At 42.4% G+C, this 18,344-nt stretch overlaps 1 protein-coding gene across 1 annotated transcript; it reads right to left on the reverse strand.

Moving 5' to 3' along the window:
* Positions 1-295: 295 nt before the first annotated feature.
* UTP23 (UTP23 small subunit processome component) lies at positions 296-11,905 on the reverse strand. The gene is made up of 3 exons (XM_045004957.1): positions 11,552-11,905; positions 3,113-3,287; positions 296-2,263 (listed from the first exon to the last, which is right to left on the reverse strand). The coding sequence occupies exons 1-3, from the start codon at positions 11,737-11,739 to the stop codon at positions 1,883-1,885; spliced, it is 744 nt and encodes a 247-aa protein (XP_044860892.1). The 5' UTR covers positions 11,740-11,905; the 3' UTR covers positions 296-1,882.
* Positions 11,906-18,344: the final 6,439 nt, after the last annotated feature.

An 18,344-nucleotide genomic window follows, 5' to 3' on the forward strand; every position in this document is an offset into this window, starting at 1 on the left:
GGGCCACATCTACCATAGTCCACCATTGTAGTTGTATTGTATGCTAAGTATTTATCCCACATTTCCTGGCATTCCTCTCATGAGCAGTGGGTTGTAGGAAATTTCTATAAACCTTCTGAGATCCTTAGGGAACTACAGAATGAAGGGGTCAAAGTCCCATAAGGCCATGAGAGCTATTACCACTTTATCAAGTAATAGACAAGTGCACTTATAACACAAAAACTTAATTCTGCCCTCGTACTTCCCTGTGGGAAAACACCATATTTATATACTACACCTGTACAGCTTTCTAACAGCCATGTTAATATTGCAGTAGTTTTGCAACTGTGAGAAATGGTGTTATTGTAGAGGAAGGTACATTTTATCTACAGATGACTCTCTGCCAGTAAAATAGTGAATACATTTAAAATGGATAGCTTAGCTGCTTTTACGAGATTGTGGTGTGGAGGAAGGGGGTGTTCCCCTTAGCACCCTTAACTGGTTTTAAGTTTTCCCTCTTTATAGGAATTACACTGTGGCTGGGCAGAGGCAGTCTGAACAGATTTAAAAAAAAAATCACAATTTCCATCTACATCTTATAGTGCATCCTTCTTCACTGTATGACAGGATCTACAGAATAGACTTGTCAGTTTCATTTTACTGTCTCCATGTCTCCTTGCACAGGCAAGCTCGTCCAGGAAACAGAACAAGATGCAGAAAAGGGGCCAATGATGTTTTTTTCAAGCTCCCTCAGCAGCCTTTTATTCTGTTTATAATCTTACAAAATGGCTGAGGCAGACTGCAAGAGAAGATACAGCCCTCACCACTGCCAACTAGCCAAGTGTTTCACAGCTCCAGCTTGGATGTGCCATACTATGAACAACTTCACTTCTCTTGTTGTGTGGCACTATATTTCAGCATGACCAAGTTGCACACTTGCTCCTACCATTTCTCCTGTGCCTGAGTGACCTATTCAGGCACTGGTGCTGTCTAGGAAAACAGTCAAAAGGTGAGTTGACCCCTTGAAGGGAGTTGGGCATAACCTGTTACTAACTAGCTGCCTCCCAAGTGGTGAGACAAAGAGATCAACGAGCAGTTCAACTGTGGGGAGAGGTGCAAGGAGTAGGAAAGTCTCCTGCAGGAGGTGCTGGGTCAGGGAAAAGATCTGGAAGGAAACTAGCCACACTAGCCAGGTGGAAGACTAGCAGGGGGTATACATCCTGCACAGGTAGCAGCCCTCCGAGGCAGAGGCCTCAGGAGGATACAGGTGGTTTGTCCATCTTGATTTAACTTGAACTGCGTTTGAGTTTCAACAATAAATGTATCCCACAGAAAAAGCAATGAATACTGACATTAGAAGAAGCTTTACTGACGCACAGGCCTGGAAATTGAACAGTGGCTTACATGGGAGTGGGAAATGCAGGCACGGTCTGATGCAGTTTGAGGAGATCCTGTTACAACACCTTACAGGAAAATTTATAAAACTCATTTATACTTCCTCCTTAGGATCCCAACTAAGGCAGGGCCAGGAATAATATACACACCATTTGTACATGTGAGGGCAGTTGTGTGCACAGAGAAATAATAAATAATAAAAAAAAGTCCCACTACTTGGGGCACTCCAGATACCAGATTTTGCAACATAACAGCTCTCCAATTTCTCAGTGAGGGCAGACTTGTGGTTATAGCGGGGGGGGAAATGTTTTGTAATTATCTGATTAATAAAGAGCAAGGTATATTATTGGGATGATATAAATATACAAAGGTGGTGAAAGTTACAATGAAGAATATAATATTTCATAAAAATAAACACTTTTATTTTCATATTAGAATTGTAAGAATTTTTTTTCTTTGGACAAAGTTCAAGCTGTATTCAAGTCCAGTACAGTTTATATGGGCAGCTTTATGCTTTCACACTCAGCTGCACAGACACTGCCTTTGCTTCCGATTTAGCTCGGTTTCGTTTTCTTTTTCGTTTCTTCTTAGCAGCAGAAGGCTGTTGGGTCTCCTGCACTTTTTTCTTTTTCTTCAGGCAGCTGAGAGGATTGGGGCCACTTGCCCTCTTACGTTTTCTTCTGTTTTCAGACTCCTTTACTAGTCCTTGTTCTTCTTTAAGATGCTCAATACTTTGTTTCTGGTGCTCTGGAACAAGCTGATTTGCCTGCATGGCTTGAACGAATGCCAGTGATTTCGGAGAAGGTTTGTCCAGCACCATAGTGTTCTGAATAATAAAGAGAAGAGGAACTCCAGCCTTTTTCTTCACTTTTGTTGCCAAATCCTGGTCCTGTCAATCAAACACATCAGTCAATATTTTGGAATGGATCAAACCTTCAATTCAAATGCAACTGCTTTTAAAACAGACAGATACATTCTATAAAAAAAGTCACTATCAGGGATATAGATGATGGAAATTTACCTCCTACCTTTGTGGACAGAAAAAAATGTGTTTAGAACAGGTAAACAGGTAATTGCCCTAGTAATCTGCAAAAGAGGTAAATGTTCTAATAGAAGATGCTATATAAGATTCTAGCAAACCATCTTATTTTCACGTAATGCAGAATATAAAACAGATTCAGATTCAAATACAGAGAAGTGCTAGTGAATGCACATAAAGTTACAATAATAGACTTAATTACAATGTCTTATCTGCACCCAGGTTTCAACAGCACTTGCCAGTTTAAATATCATTTTCTATTTAAAAAAGATGAACCAAAAGCTATTCCAAATTTCCAGTTTAGCATTTTAATAAAAATTACAGTATGTTAAACCAATGCTAACACAGACTGGTGGACATGCAATCAGGGGACAGACAATCTTTTTGTTCCCATTCATCATGCAAAAATCACATCCGCTGCTTGTTTCCTTAAACTGTCATTCTGTTTTAGAGAACTGACTACAGTAACAGCTAATCATTCACTTGTGCTGACAAAACTGGTAACTTTGTACGCAACCTACAATTTTCCCATTTTGTAATTTGCATGTAAAGTTACTTGTCTTGGGCATGCAAGTCTTATAAATTTAGTCCCAATAAACCATATAAATCTCATGTTCATACTTAACAGGATTCCTAATACTTAGGAATCAGAGAATAGATTTAGGAAGTATGGCTTAACTTTATTTCAAAATGTATTACCTGCGTAGCAATGAAATAGTGATGAGGATTACCCTCTTCAGTCATGGACAATAGACATGCTGAGCCACTCACTGGATCTTTGAAGTGGGAACAGTTTCGAACTTGAAATCTTTGGGCAATTAGCTTTGCTCCATAAAGTTCCTTCCCCAATGACTCCAATTCTTTTAGAACACATCTAAAGAGCAAAAATAAGAGTGATTTACTGGAGGAAAATAACTACTTGCACAACTGTTGTATACAACTGCAAAGATATTTTAAATTCTCAAACATGTTTGATTCTAGCTGAACATTATCTGATTAGGCTCTATGCTTGTCACACAGTGCCCAATAATCTGAATGAAATAACAGTTTATCTCACTTTAGCAAATGTTCAATAGTTCTAAACAAGACTGACCAGTAATGTTTGAAATATTAAATAGGGACAATTCAATGGCAGTGTCAACTCCTCACACTCTTATTTATCTTTATACAACTGCTTCAATTGCTATACAAATATATTACCACATTCAAAAATGTATGTCAATATAATTATGGCCTCTACAAAGAAATTCAAATTTCTAAAGACTGTGAGCCCTTTGGGTAGAGGACTGCCTCTTCCTAGATGTTTAGACATCATGTAGCACACAGAGCACTACATAATACAACTAAAAATAATATGCAATGGTGCCAACTGCTTTATTTAGTGTATGTGGTGTTAATTTATGCCTTAATGTGTATGACCATTGAGTTGCTATGAGACCTCAACTCTGAATGGCATGACACAGAGAAACAGGCACTGGGATGTTTGATGTGCAATCAGTTTGATTACTATTTTGCAAGTTCGCAACTACAGGTACTTAGTGGAAACATTCTCTGGGATTTACCTATCAAAGGGGCATGTGGGGCGATGAAAATCAGGGTCTCTGTAAAGTACAGACGGCTTGACAGGGCTTGGGAAAGGTCTACAGCCCTGCAACGCTATCTGAGGTTTCTTTAGAGACATGTGTATTGAGATGAGTATATGTGGATAGTCATATTCACATCTTAGAACGATAATGACATTTCAACCATAATTACACCATTGCTAGGGCAATGCTCTGATCCACTCAGTTATACCATTAAGAAAACGGAACTCCTTTTTGTTTTCTCTCCTACCCCAAAAGTTCACTGCATACTCTTCCAGAAAATTTTAAGAGTGCATCTATTTCATCTAACAAAGCAATCCAGAAGCAAAGCAGCATGATGGAACAAAACCAATTAATAATGCTGCTGGTTAGCCTGGTCTTTAGTTTCTGTGCTGTCACTGTCATATGTACTAATGATATACTCTCTCTCTCTCTATATATATAAATATATTTTAAAAGATCAACATTTTCCCACTGCACATGGTTAAAAAATGAAGGGACACTGAAGAAAGCAGATAATGATGGTGAAGAGGTGGTAGATTTCAACTTTGTGGACATGGGGAACATGAAAGGATCTATCAAACGAATGTAAACTGAATCACTGCTTTCAACTTGAAGTGTTTTTTCTAGGGATGGCAGAAACTATTCTGGAGGTGAAGAGATGGAATATGCCAAACTACTTCTACTCAGCACAATGCTAAAATCTAGGTTGGCCTGCTCTGTGCTACATGACTATTGCAAATAAATCAGCAGTGACAAAGTGGAAGGAAAGGAGGTTAGGACAGACATGTATCAATGTAAGAGGCAGTTGTTTGTCTGCACTTCCACCAGCTTGCAAAGTAAAGGATTCTTTTTGGAACAGGTGTTCTAGGTTGAAAGCAAAGATGGGTTGGGACAAACCAAAAAAATCCACTACCCAGGGATCAAAACACAATCCCTTTTTGTTCATTATACTTACTTCCTTTTCAAAGCAACTATGATTTTTTTTTGTTTTTTTTTCTTTTTTTTAAAGTCACCCACACAACTACCACTGTACATCATATCTTGCATTGAACCCTGGCAATATCACAATAAGTCAGGGGCTCTTCTGTCTGATGAAGCTCGGGAAGTTCTGCTGTTGAAATAACTATTGGAATATGAAAATGACTAAAGGTTACACATATGCTACGAGACCAACCATGTCAACGGACCTGGTTACAACAGTCATTCCTCAACATGGCTAAAACATGATTCCATCTTTGAAAGTAAGCAGAATGAAAAACATGTGTTACCATGCCCTTGAGGGTGTATCTACAAAGCTATGCCCTCTGAAGTCTAAGGATAGGATTTTCAAAGGGTGTCGAGTTAGTTTCCCAGATACCACTGAATTTCAAGTTAAGTTCTTTGAAAATCCCAGCCTAAAGAAATAAAACAAGCTGTGCACTAGGTGAGTACTGGATTTAATTGTAACATAATTGCAATCAACCTTCTATAGGACTATTTCAAAATATGTAACTTATTATTAGGGCTGATTAAAGAGGGAAAAACATTTAAAATATCGTATTCAATGAATTTAATCAGTATTTGATGCCTAATATATTCACAGAACAGTATTTAACCAGCACCACAGGTGGGTGAATTCAATGCTGGTAAATAAAAATAAACTTACAAACACGATTCTATTAGTCCTACTTAACTGCATCTCCTTTTATCTTTTTCTCTTTCTGACACACTTCCTATTCTCATATATATCTCTCCTTCTTTCTTTTTACTAATTTATCCCATCAACCTGCCCAACCCTCTGACTCAATGAGACTTTCATCAGATGCCCAATATCCAGAGGTCTGAACCTGCTGGTCAAAGGACAATAGGGAAAGGTAGGGAGGCTCCACTGACTTAGGACAATGCCTGGTGAGAAGTCCACCATCTTTCCCAGATATTGGGGAAGCAGAGGACGCAGGGTGCTCTCCTGAGGCCAGCTTGGGGGCACCAACACCCAATTCTGGCGCTGCTGGAAGGGAATCAGCTTTCTCTCCTTACCTCCTCTTGCTCCTGCCCACGGATACCATGGGAAATAGCAGAGGTTGCCACTAATTTACCATTGCTGCATCATGTGGCTGCTGGGGAAAAAGGAGGAGTCATCTCTCTGAGCAAAACTCCTTCTCCAAGCACACAGTTCCATCCCAAGGGGAGTTGACCTGCTTCTTGGCAGTTTCACTGCGGGGAAGCTGGTTGGAGTCAGGTCATAAGAACATAAGAATGGCCATACTGTGTCAGACCAATGGTCGTTCAAGCCCAGTATCCTGTCTTTTGACAGTGGCCAGTGCCAGATGCTTCAGAGAGAGTGAACAGAACAGAGCAATTTATCAAGTAATCCACCCTACGTTGCCCAGACCCAGCTTCTAGCAGCCACAGGTTTACAGAGATCCAGTACACGGTGTTGCATCCCTGACCATTTTGGCTAATAGCCATTGATGAACCTGGAACTCCCAGAATTTGACATTCCTGCATGTAACCCCAGAACTTGACAGTACTTCAGTCAGCCATCTTCAGTCAGCCACTGTTAGCTGAAAACCAAATACGACAGAGTTAGGAATAATCTTATGCCCTGAAAGGCAAGGCCATTCAGCTGCATGTTTGCAGTTTTTCTAATCAGAAAGGGACAGAGATAATGTACCATAAGAATGGAAGGAATGTTTGAACAGCTGACGTTGGTTAAATGTCTCTGATATACAAGTTTTATTGTTATAACTAAAAATGCTTTAATAATAAAAAATAAGTAGGTTGCTAAAACTAAAAAAAATTGGTAACCCACCAGGGGTTACCATGATGACCCACTAGGAGTCACTATAAGTCACGTGTTTTAAGTTAGTTATACAAAATTAGGCCCCCAAAAATAAATAAATAAATAAATAAAGCACTCCATGAAAGATTTTCTTTGGGCAAAAATCTGGCACCTTTAAACTCCCCAGCAACTGGACAGAAGGATGGCCCTCAGAAGGGTGGTTGCTGATTCCTTGAAACCATTTCAGACTTTGACTAAATATAAAAGTTTAAAATGCTCTAACCCTACTGCTACAGCATGTGCGTGCGCTTGTTTAAAAGCTAATAAAAAGGTACTTTTAGTGAAAAGCACTCCATCATATATCAAACATAAGAACGGCAATACTGGGTCAGACCAAAGGTCCATCTAGCCCAGTATTCTGTCTTCCAACAGTGGCCAATGCCAGGTGCCCCAGAGGGAATGAATAGAACAGGTAAACATCAAGTGATCCATCCCGTGTTGCCCATTCCCAGCTTCTGGCAAACAGAGGCTAGGGACACCAGCCCTGCCCATCCTGGTTAATAGCCATTGATGGATCTATCCTCCATGAATTCATCTAGTTCTATTTTGAACCCTGCTACAGTCTTGGCCTTCACAACATCCTCTGGCAAGGAGTTCCACAGACTGACTGTGCGTCGTGTGAAGAAATACTTCCTTTTGTTTGTTTTAAACCGGCTGCCTATTAATTTCATTTGGCGGTCCCTAGTGCTTGTGTTATAAGAAGGAGTAAATAGCACTTCCTTATTTACTTTATCCACACCAGTCGTGATTTTATAGACGTCTATCATAATCCCCCCTTCGTCATCTCTTTTCCAAACTGAAAAGTCCCGGTCTTATTAATCTCTCCTCCTATGGCAGCTGTTCCATACCCCTAATAATTTTTGTTGCCCTTTTCTGAACCTTTTGAAAGTCCAATATATCTTTTTTGAGATGGGGTGACCACATCTGCACATAGTAATTAAGGATTCATATAGAGGCAATATGATATTTTCTGTCTTATTATCTATCCCTTTCTTAATGATTCCCAACATTTTTGACCGCTTCACATTGAGTGGATGTTATCAGAGAACTATGCACAATGACTCCAAGATCTCTTTGTTGAGTGGTAACACCTAATTTAGACCCCATCATTTTATATGCATAGTGGGGATTATGTTTTCCAATGTGCATTACTTTGCACTGATCAACACTGAATTTCATCTGCCATTTTGTTGCCCAGTCACCCAGTTTTGAGAGATCCTTTTGTAGCTCTGCGCAGTCTGTCTGGGACTTAACTATCTTGAGTAGTTTTGTATCATCAAATTTTGCCACCTCACTATTTACCCCTTTTTCCCAATCATTTATGAATATGTTGAATAGGACTGGGCCCAGTACAGACCCTTGGGGGACACTGCTATTTACCTATGTCCATTCTGAAAACTGACTATTTATTCACACCCTTTGTTTCCTATCTTTTAATCTCTTACGATCCATGAGAGAACCTTCCCTCTTATCCCATGACTGTTTACTTTGCTTAAGAGCTTTTGGTGAGGGACTCTGTCAAAGGCTTTCTGAAAATCTAAGTACACTATAGCCACTGGATCCCCTTGTCCACATGCTTGGTGACCCCCTCAAAGAATTCTAGTAGATTGATGAGGCATGACTTCCCTTTACAAAAAACCACGTTGACTATTCACCAACAAATTACGTTTATCTATGTGTCTGACAATTTTGTTCTTTACTATAGTTTCAACCAGTTTGCCCAGTACTGAAGTCAGGCTTACCGGCCTGTAATTGCCAGGGCCACCTCTGGAGCCCTTTTTAAAAACTTAGTGTCACATTAGCTATCCTCCAGTCATTTGGTACAGAAGCTGATTTAAATGATGGGCTACAGACGACAATTAGTAGTCCTGCAATTTCACATTTGAGTTCCTTCAGAACTCTTGGATGAATACTATCTGGTCCTGGTGACTTATTACTGTTTAGTTAATCAATTTGTTCCAAAACCTCCTCTAATGACATCTCAATCTGGGACAGTCCCTCAGATTTGTGACCTGAAAAGAACGGCTCAGGTTTGGGAATCTCCCTCACACCCTCAACTGTGAAGACCAATGCAAAGACTTCATTTAGTTTCTCTGCAATGGCCTTATTGTCCTTGAGTGCTCCTTTAGCATCTCGATCATCCAGTGGCCTCACTGGTTGTTTAGCAGGCTTCCTGCTTCTGATGTACTGAAAAGTAATAGCAAAAAAATTGTTGAGTCTTTGGCTAGCTGTTCTTCAAATTCCTTTTTGACCTTCCTAATTATATTTTTACACTTTATTTGCCAGAGTTAATGCTCCTTTCTATTTTCCTCACTAGGATTTAGCTTCCACTTTTTAAAGGATGCCTTTTTTCCTCTTACAGCTTCTTTTAATTTCTTATTTAGCCATGGTGGTTCATTTTTAAAAACAGAAAACCAAAAATCTATGGCCACAATTTATTCCTACCACTGCCTTAAAAAAAAAAAACAAAAAAACCCAACCCTACTAATTAAATTACCACTGCTTTGGGTTCCAAAAACCCTAAACCCATCCATGAATTTACTAATTCTCTTTTGAACCCAGTTATATTTTTGGCCTTCGAAACATTCCCTGGCAACGAGTACCACAGCTAACTGGGCATTGTCTGAAGTACTTCCTTATGTTTGTTTTAAATTTGCTGCCTATTAATTTAATTGGGTGACCCCGTGGTCTGTGTGTTAGATAAACAACACTTCCCATTTCTTCACACCATTCATGATTTTATACCTCTCTATATTATTCCCCTTTCCTTGTCTCTTTTCGCAGTTGAACAGTCCCAGTTTTTTTAATCTCTCCTCATATGGAAGCTGTTCCATAGCCTGAATATTTTTTTTTTTCATTTCTCTCTACTTTTTCCAATTCTAATCTCTCTCTTTTGAGATGGGGCAATGAGAACTGCAGTCAATATTCTAGGTGCGGACAGAAAATGGATTTATATAGTGGCATTATGATCTTTTCTGTCTTATTATCTACCTCTTTCTTAATGGTTCCTAACTTTGTCAGTTTTTGACTTCAGCTGCACATTGAGCAGATGTTTTCAGAGAACTTATCCACAAGGACACCAAGATTTATTTCTTGAGTGGTAACAGCTAATTTAGACCCCATCATTTTGTACATATAATTAGGATTGTTTGTCAATGTGAATTACTTTGCATTCATCTACATTGAATTTCACCTGCCAGTTTATTGCCCAATCACCCAGTTTTATGAGTTCCATTTGTAACCCTTCACAATCTGCTTTGGACTTAACTATCTTGAGTAGGTTTGTACTATCTACAAACTTTGCCACCTCACTGTTAACCTCCTTTTCAAGATAATTTATGAATATGTTCAATGGCACTGGTTCCAGTACAGATCCCTGAGGTACATCACTACTTATTTCTCTCCACTGTGAAAATTGATCAGTTACTCCTACCCTTTATTTCCTATCTTAGAATCATAGAACTGGAAGGAACCTCGAGATGTCATCTAGTCCAGTCCCCTGCACTCAAGGCAGGACTAAGTATTATCTAGACCATCCCTGACAGGTGTTTGTCCAACCTGCTCTTAAAACCCCCCGATAATGGAGATTCTACCACTTCCCTATGCAATTTATTCCCATGCTTAACCACTCTGACAGTTAGGAACTTTTTCCTAATGTCCAACCTAAACCGCCCTTGCTGCAATTTAAGCCCATTGCTTCTTGTCCTATCCTCAGAAGTTAAGAACAATTTTTCTCCCTCCTCCTTGTAACAACCTTTTATGTACTTGAAAACTTTTATGGTCCCCCTCAGTCTTCTCTTCTCCAGACTAACCAAACCCAGTTTTTTCAATCTTCCCTCATAGGTCATGTTTTCTAGACCTTTAATCATTTTTGTTGCTCTTCTCTGGACTTTCTCCCATTTGTCCACATCTTTCCTGAAATGTGGTGCCCAGAGCTGGACACAATACTTCAGTTGAGGGCTAATCAGCATGGAGTAGAGCGGAAGAATTACTTCTTGTGTCTTGCTCACAATAGTCCTGCGAATACGTCCCAGAATTATGTTTGCTTTTTTTGCAACTGTGTTACACTGCTGACTCGTTTAGCTTGTGATTGACTATGACCCCAAATCCCTTTCTTCAGTACTCCTTCCTAGGCAGTCATTTCCCATTTTGTATGTGTATAATTGATTGGTCCTTCCTAATAGTAGTACTTAGCATTTGTCCTTACTGAATTCCACCTTATTTACTTCAGCCCATTTCTTCAGTTTGTCCAGATCATTTAAAATTTTAATCCTATCCTCCAAAGCACTTGCAACCCCTCCCAGCTTGGTATCCTCCGCAAACTTAATGGTATAGAGAGTACACTTATAATCTAAATAATCTTTTAACCAGTTACTGATCCATGAGACGACCTTGGCTTAAGATCCTTTGGGTGAGGGCACTTGTCAAAGACTTTTCGATAGTCCACACTCATTATAGCAAATGGATAACCCTTGCCCACTTTTGCTGACCCCCCCCCCCATCAATGAATTCTAATAGATTGGTGGGATATGATTTCCTGTTACAAAAGCCATGTTGACGCGTCCCCAACAAACCATGTCCCTCTAGGTGTTTGGTAATTCTGATCTTCAGCCTAGTTTCAGCCACTTTGCCTGGTACTGAAGTCAGATTAAGGGGCCTGTAACTGCCAGGATCCCCGTTGAGGACTGGTCACGTGACAGCATTGCCCCGCTCCCCCGCGCAGCCACTGACCGGGTGGTGCAGAGCTGCGTGGCCCCAGCCAGGTAGCCGGGCAGCTGGTCGCGGATCTGGATCTTGTTGCGCAGCGCGGCCTGGCAGAAAGTCCCGTCCAGCAGCACCTGGAAGGGCTCCCGGACGCCGAAGTTGTACTTGTAGAAGCTCATATATTTCTTGGCGTGTTTCTGCCGCGTGATCCTCATGGCGAGAGCGGAGCGGCCCGGGCAACGGACACCGCGACTGCGCACCCGGCACTGAGCGGTGGTTGTTGGCTGCCCCGGATCCGGAAACCCACAGGCCGGTGCCCGGCAAGCGGCAGTAGGAGGCGGGGCAGAGGGCGGAGCGTCTAGCGAGGGGCGCGGGTAATGACGCGGGCCTTCGAGAGCCGGAACCAGACTGCGAAGCCAAGCCACGCCCGTTAGTGCGCGCGCGACCCGCTCACCTCGTCACCGGCACGCGGGCCCGTGCGGGGCCAGGTGTGGGCTCGTGCTGGCCGCTGCGCCTGCGCTGCTGCCCTAGAGCCGAGCGCTGCCCGCCAGTGAGGTTCGGGCGCGCGTCACCCCCACCCCCGCCCCCGCCCCGGGCCAGTGAGGGGCCGACCCTCACCAGCCCCGGCCTGGTCCCCGGGGAGCGGCCAGCCTGAGGCCACGCTGCGCCAGCCCTGCTGGGAGGGAAACGCAGAGTTCGATCCGCTGAATGTTCCAAAGCTTGAGAAAAAATTTCATCCCAAATCGGGCCAAAAAATAAAAACCTCAAAATCTGTGGCTGGAGAGAAATTCCAAATAGACGCCTTTGGGAAGAGCTGAAATGGAAGTTTTCGGCCTGCAAGGAGAAGGTGACATTGGTAAGAGCCCTGCGGGCAGGTGGCCTGGGGACCATCGTTTCAGTTTTCCTGATGGAAAATTGAAAATTTCTCTCACATCCATGCAAACTTTCACTCACATCCATGCAGGGACCAAGCACCTGTCACATGCTATCTTAACCCTAGCAAAGGCTGAGCACACACCGCATGCTCTCAGGAGCTCAGCAAGACCACAGATATCTGATGAGGGACTGCCCTACCACATGCCATGCTAATGTTTTCTCTGCTTGGCAAGCAGTGAGTTTTCCCCTCACCCTCTAGTTTTAATGGTCTCATTCATTGGTCTAGCTACCCTTTTGCCTTTACAAAACCTGGTTTCAAATCCTGATTGGACACAAGTGTCATGAGTTCTGATATCTCATTTTAGCCCTTAGTCAGCCTTTGTCCACATCAGAAAAACATGACAACTTTGCCCAATTTAACATCCCTGATAGTTACAGTTCCAGAGAATCCTAGCATTAGCATGGGTACTGTACAGTTGCAGAGCTTCTTTAGAGAACTTTGTGTGTTGCCTGTCCACTTGCTTGGTTGTGGTCAATACAACATTCCTTCAATTGCACAAAATTAACCCAAGTTTACAAGAAAAAATGTTTTATATTCAAAGTTCTTATGTAAGCTTTGCCTCCTTTTGCAATGACACATTGAAACAGAGGAGTTTTCTATTTAATATTGGGAGATAACTCATTAAAAAAGGTTAGGATGGAAGATTACATTTAAGGAATTCCTGCTTGTTTGCCAGAGTTGTTGTGAACATTAGCCATTTGGCAATTAGGAAAACTGAACTGAATGTCTGTTAGGCAAACAGGTGAAAGTGATGTCTTCCCAATAGATAAATGATAACTAAGGACACCTGCTTCCTAGAGCAAAAACAGTGGGGGATGTCTCTGTGCCAGGGACAACTGTAATGCAGGCAGGAAATGGGAGATGACTGCTAGTTAGTGCATAGTACTGTTTGCTCTTTCACCAAGAGAGGTTGATCCCGTGAAAGATATTACTGCACCCACCTTTCTCTAATACCCTGGGGCCAACACAGCTACAACACTGCAAACAAGTTGCTCTTAGGTCATTTTAATAATGGTGTGAGTGTGATGATGATCTCTTTGGTAGAAATAGACAGCCCTTTGCCACTGCACATTTGATCCTGGGAACCATCAGCTACTCAGCAGAGCCCACAATGATTGCAATTGTAGTCAAGTGGTACAGATAAATGAGATCCAGACAGTTAGGGACTCTGAAGATCAGAAACATCATCTGCAATTGGATTGGAGCCATTGCAGAGTGCGGTATACTGTTATGATGTGCTCTCTTCAGTTTCTCTCTCTAATATAGGTGGGAACTGCATCATTACAGACCATTTGCAGCTTTTGGTCAGTATGTTGAGCATGTGCAGAGGTCTGGTCTGGAAGTTACAAAAGCATGGATTACCAGAGCCTGTCATCTTCACTTCAGAGAAGAGTAACTTTTAATACTGTAATAGATGGGAGAAAATAAATATTTTCCTCTTTTTTGCAGTTTGGTTATTTGTTGTGTTGGACAGTACTTTGTGTCTAGACAGATTCACAGTTTTCCTTCTAAAATCAGTTAGTCAATTCCTCCTATTATTTGTGTAGGTCTTTCACATTGCAAAGATTTAAAAAAATTAAGATGGGAGCTGTGGGGGGCTGTGCCTACAGACGGTCAACGTAAACAAAATGTCTTGTGGCCTGCCAGCAGATTATCCTGATGGGCTGTGTGCTGAAGGTTGCCAACCCCTGATGTAAGGTATCTACAGAAAGTCTGCAATTTATCAAGACTCATAATCATTGTGGCTATATATATGGATATTTAAAGAATAATATAGTTATGTTGAAAGTATGCTTGATGTTTCTTGAGTAAAAGTTAGTCCCAGGGCATAATATGTCTCAGTGACCCATTCAAGCAGGAGGCAGTTGTCACCCCTGTCTGGTTAGGTGGTGATGTATTGCAAGGTTCAGTTGTTCATCCTAAAGCAATTAATGGAAAATCATCAGAGAGAACTGCAAACAATCTAACCCCTTGGAGATGAAAAAGGAACATTACAACAAAATAGGGGTTTGCTCTATCTATGAATAGACACACACAACACTTTCAATCCTGGGTACCCTGAGAACTGTCACAGCACTACAAAAGGTGTTCAGTGATAAATCCAACTTCATATGTTTTCTGGTAACATGAATAATTTTTCTCTCTCTATATTTAGATAATAAATTTAAGAAAGCATGAAATAATATTTTCTGGAATATGTGTTTTCTTTCTGTTTCCTTTCACTCTCCTCTACAATCTCAGCTGTGATCTCAGACACATGATAGTATATGTGCCTTGAAAAATCAGAAGATGTAGTACCTGATTGAAGATGAACACATTTACACTAGTGGTGAATTTGGCTGGTGATTGTATCTAAGATCAGAACTGAATTTTATGGGCAAAATACTTCTGAGTCATGCAGAAGACCTCAACTCTGATATTCTGCTCTCCTTTCATGCTTCCAGTGAGAAGTCTGCATATTTAGTGGGAGCAGAATAATGGAGTCTATTCCGCTGTACATAGCGGAGTGGTGAATTTTGTCTTCAGTCCATTCTCTATCACTGTGCAGCTCCTGGAATAATTCCAGAATTAGTCAGACAATGCAGAAGGATTCAGGAACTGTTCAAGAATCCCCAATGAATTTGTACAGTTATCTTGTTTGTTTTACAGGCCAAAATTAACTTTAAAAAGTTCCTCTTTTCCATCAGCTACATTCTGGATTAAGTGATTTTTTTTAACTGCTAATATGTCACCTTAGTTTCATCTTTTTTTTTAATGAATTTTTATGCTGGGCAGTTGAAGTTGCCATAGAAAATAATCCATTAACATGAAAAAATTAAACACCTTGAATTTAAAGAGGGTAGACAAAGATAAAAGCTAATTGAAATCTGTTACTGAAAGAGAGAGAGAGACAATAGAACTGAGCAGTGAAAACAATTTGTTTTCTCGAGTGATAAAACAGCCCATACTATTAAGGTATTTCCCTCATCTTTAGAAATACCATATTATGATATTGTCCATTAAGTACTCTATTATTTTTCACAGTGCTGCTTTCACATTTAGTCAAACAAATACTAAAAGGCTGTCTAACTGAGCACAACTGGAAGCAGACAGCTTTCTGAAAGCTTACATTCTGGCCTGTATTTTCTTTATTGCATTTGATGTTTGTCTCCAGGGCTTTTTTATGTTGTTGCAGCTCCCACCTTGGCTACTGTTTTATCACTGCACCTTATTACTTTTCCCTTCTCATTTCAGAGAAAAAAAATCCAATAAAAATCTTTATTTTTAATTCTCTTCAAGTAAAGTGGAAGGAGCTATGGGAGGTGCTGACTCCAGGTTTACTTTTCAACATAGGTACCAATGGCTCCTAAAATCCAAATTTTATGTACTATCTCCAATACTTGGTACTGCTTTGGTCACCAAAGCCTAAAGTTAGTGGAATTTTATAAGTTATTGAAATTGATCTTGTAGTTTTTTCACTCAATCATAGAAATATAGGATTGGAAGAGACCTCAGTAGGTCATCTAGTTCAATCCCCTGCACTGAGGCAAGACTAAGTATTAGCTAGATCATCCCTGACAGGTCTTTGTCTGAAAAACCTTCTTAAAAACCTCCAATGACGGAGATTCCACAACCTCCCAAGGTAATTTGTTCTAGTGCTTAACTACCCGTACAGTTAGGAAGTTTTGATAAGAACAGGTTTAAAATTTTTTATTAAGATGTTTAAAAAAAATAAAAGTGAACGGTACAGAATTTAAGCATAAAAGTTTCTGATTATCAGGGAATAACATACAGATTATCGGGGGTGTGAAGTTCAGTTTAAGATTGGGTGTTGTAAGGAATACATAATTTGCAATATCCCCGATTGGGGGTAAAAGGTTGATGGGGTCAAAGTACAGACATTGAGATATGAGGATATGTTGTTCATATAATGGCTATGTTCAGGTGTGGAGTATAATGAGTGGATACGATGATGAGGATGGATTTACCCTCATTTGGTGAGATTTAATGTTCAGTGAGTTTATGGTTCCAGTTCATATGGTCCAATGGAAAAAGTCTCTCAGTCCCTTTCTCGTAGTTGATGCACGATGTCTTTCTGGCTCACACGTCCTGGTACCGTCGGTGGCCGGTGACGTGTTTGATGTAGATGTCCCTGGACCATCGGATGGTGTCTGAGACCATGAGGGGTCGTATGAGTCATGTGTAGTGTTGACCAATACCTCAGGTCCGCAGCACACACTCGTTGCAGGGCTTCGACGATCAGAGCGTCCATCTGCACCTCGTAGCCCTTTGCTCTCAGGGTATCAGCCAGCGGAGTGTACTTTTCCAGCTTATGAGCTCAGGCTTCATGAAAGGCCGGGGTCCTGTTCTCAAAGGAGACCATGATGTCAATGAGGATGATTTTTTCTGGGCCTCGGTGATGACCACTTCAGGTCATAGCTGGCTGTCAGTACCAGGCATAGCACAGTTCACGGCAACCTCCCCCAGGTGCGATTCTGGTTGGCATTGTGGCACAGCTGCCAGGCTCTGGAGTGGGGCTTGCAGCTGCACAGGACGTGGGGCAGGGTCTCATCGGAGTAGCCGCACTTCCTGCAACGCTTGTCTCGGTTCCCGTGGCGGACGGCTCCGTTGAGCAGGACACAGTTCAGCCAGGCACGGTGGATGAACCACCAGTTGGCAAAATGGGTGAAGCTGCCCCCGGCGAGGAAGTGATTGCTGGTATCCCACTTGCTGGTCAGCTCGAAGGCTTTACCCTGGTCTGGTTTACGCTTCAGAGTTTCCACATACAGTGAGTGGATGGCTGCCTTCAGAATCCTCTCCAGCATGCCATGTTGTCGGACCTGATCTGTGGCACCAGGACTCCCAGTTTCTGGCGCTCCTTGCACCACTCCCAGCGGCAGCCAATGCGTTTCCCCAGGCGACGTGTGGCGCTATGAGTGCGGGACCACAATGAAGCGATGTCACGCCCATCTTGGCCAAATTCGCCATCCACGGAGCTGCTCAGGAAGGTGGCGATGTCTTGGTTGGGAGGAGGGTCTGCCGATCCGCTTCTTTGTTGTCATGGAGGGCGTTCACCGTGATGTTTCTTACCGTGGCGTCGGGACACGTCAGCAGGCGGAAGGCGTGGGTGATCACCGCGATGTAGCACAGGTCACCCATGTGGGGGACGCTGGCACTGCCATGCCTGTGGGCGATGTAGACTAGCTCATTGCTGGCTCTCTGGGGAAGGAACAGCCACTTCTTCACCAGCTGCCGGATGATCTTGTCTGCCTTGTTGAGGGGTACCTTCGCCACGGCGGATCCCCTCAAGACGAACGAAATGCAGTGGATCAGGAAGGTATTCAGGGCATTTATCTTCTGCCACAGTTCCCAGCAGGGAGACATCGATCTTGGCGGCATCCTGCAAGATCTCCTGGATGGTGTCCTCGGGTGTCTGCCAGACATGGAAACCCGCCGGCCTGCTGAGGTGCTGGTATGTCTGCCCCTCTCCCCGGGGGATGATGGGCTCACCCTGGATCTGGAACCCCATCACCTGCACTGAGTCCCTTTTGCTGCCATCGATGTGGAGAGTTGTGCACTTCTTTGCACTGAAGCGGAGCCCCATAGTCGGCAGCTCGACTGGTGGCATGTAGCATACCTTGGAGGCTCTCTGGGTCATCTGTAGTCAGGACCAGGTCGTCCGCGTAAGTCATCACTGTGGAGGTTGAAGCCATCTGTGCCATTGGAGATAGCTCGCAGCAACGGTTCCAAGGTGAGGTTAAAGATGATGGGGCTGAGGGGACAGCCCTGCTTAACTCCGCTCCGGATCGGGATCTCGGCAGTCTCCCCTTCGACCGAGCGAATGGTGGTGCTGCATCTCTCATACAGCTCTTGGATCATGCGAAGGAAGTTCTCTGGCATCCC

This window comes from Mauremys mutica, chromosome 2, assembly GCF_020497125.1.
Source record: "Mauremys mutica isolate MM-2020 ecotype Southern chromosome 2, ASM2049712v1, whole genome shotgun sequence".
NCBI lineage: Eukaryota > Metazoa > Chordata > Testudines > Geoemydidae > Mauremys > Mauremys mutica.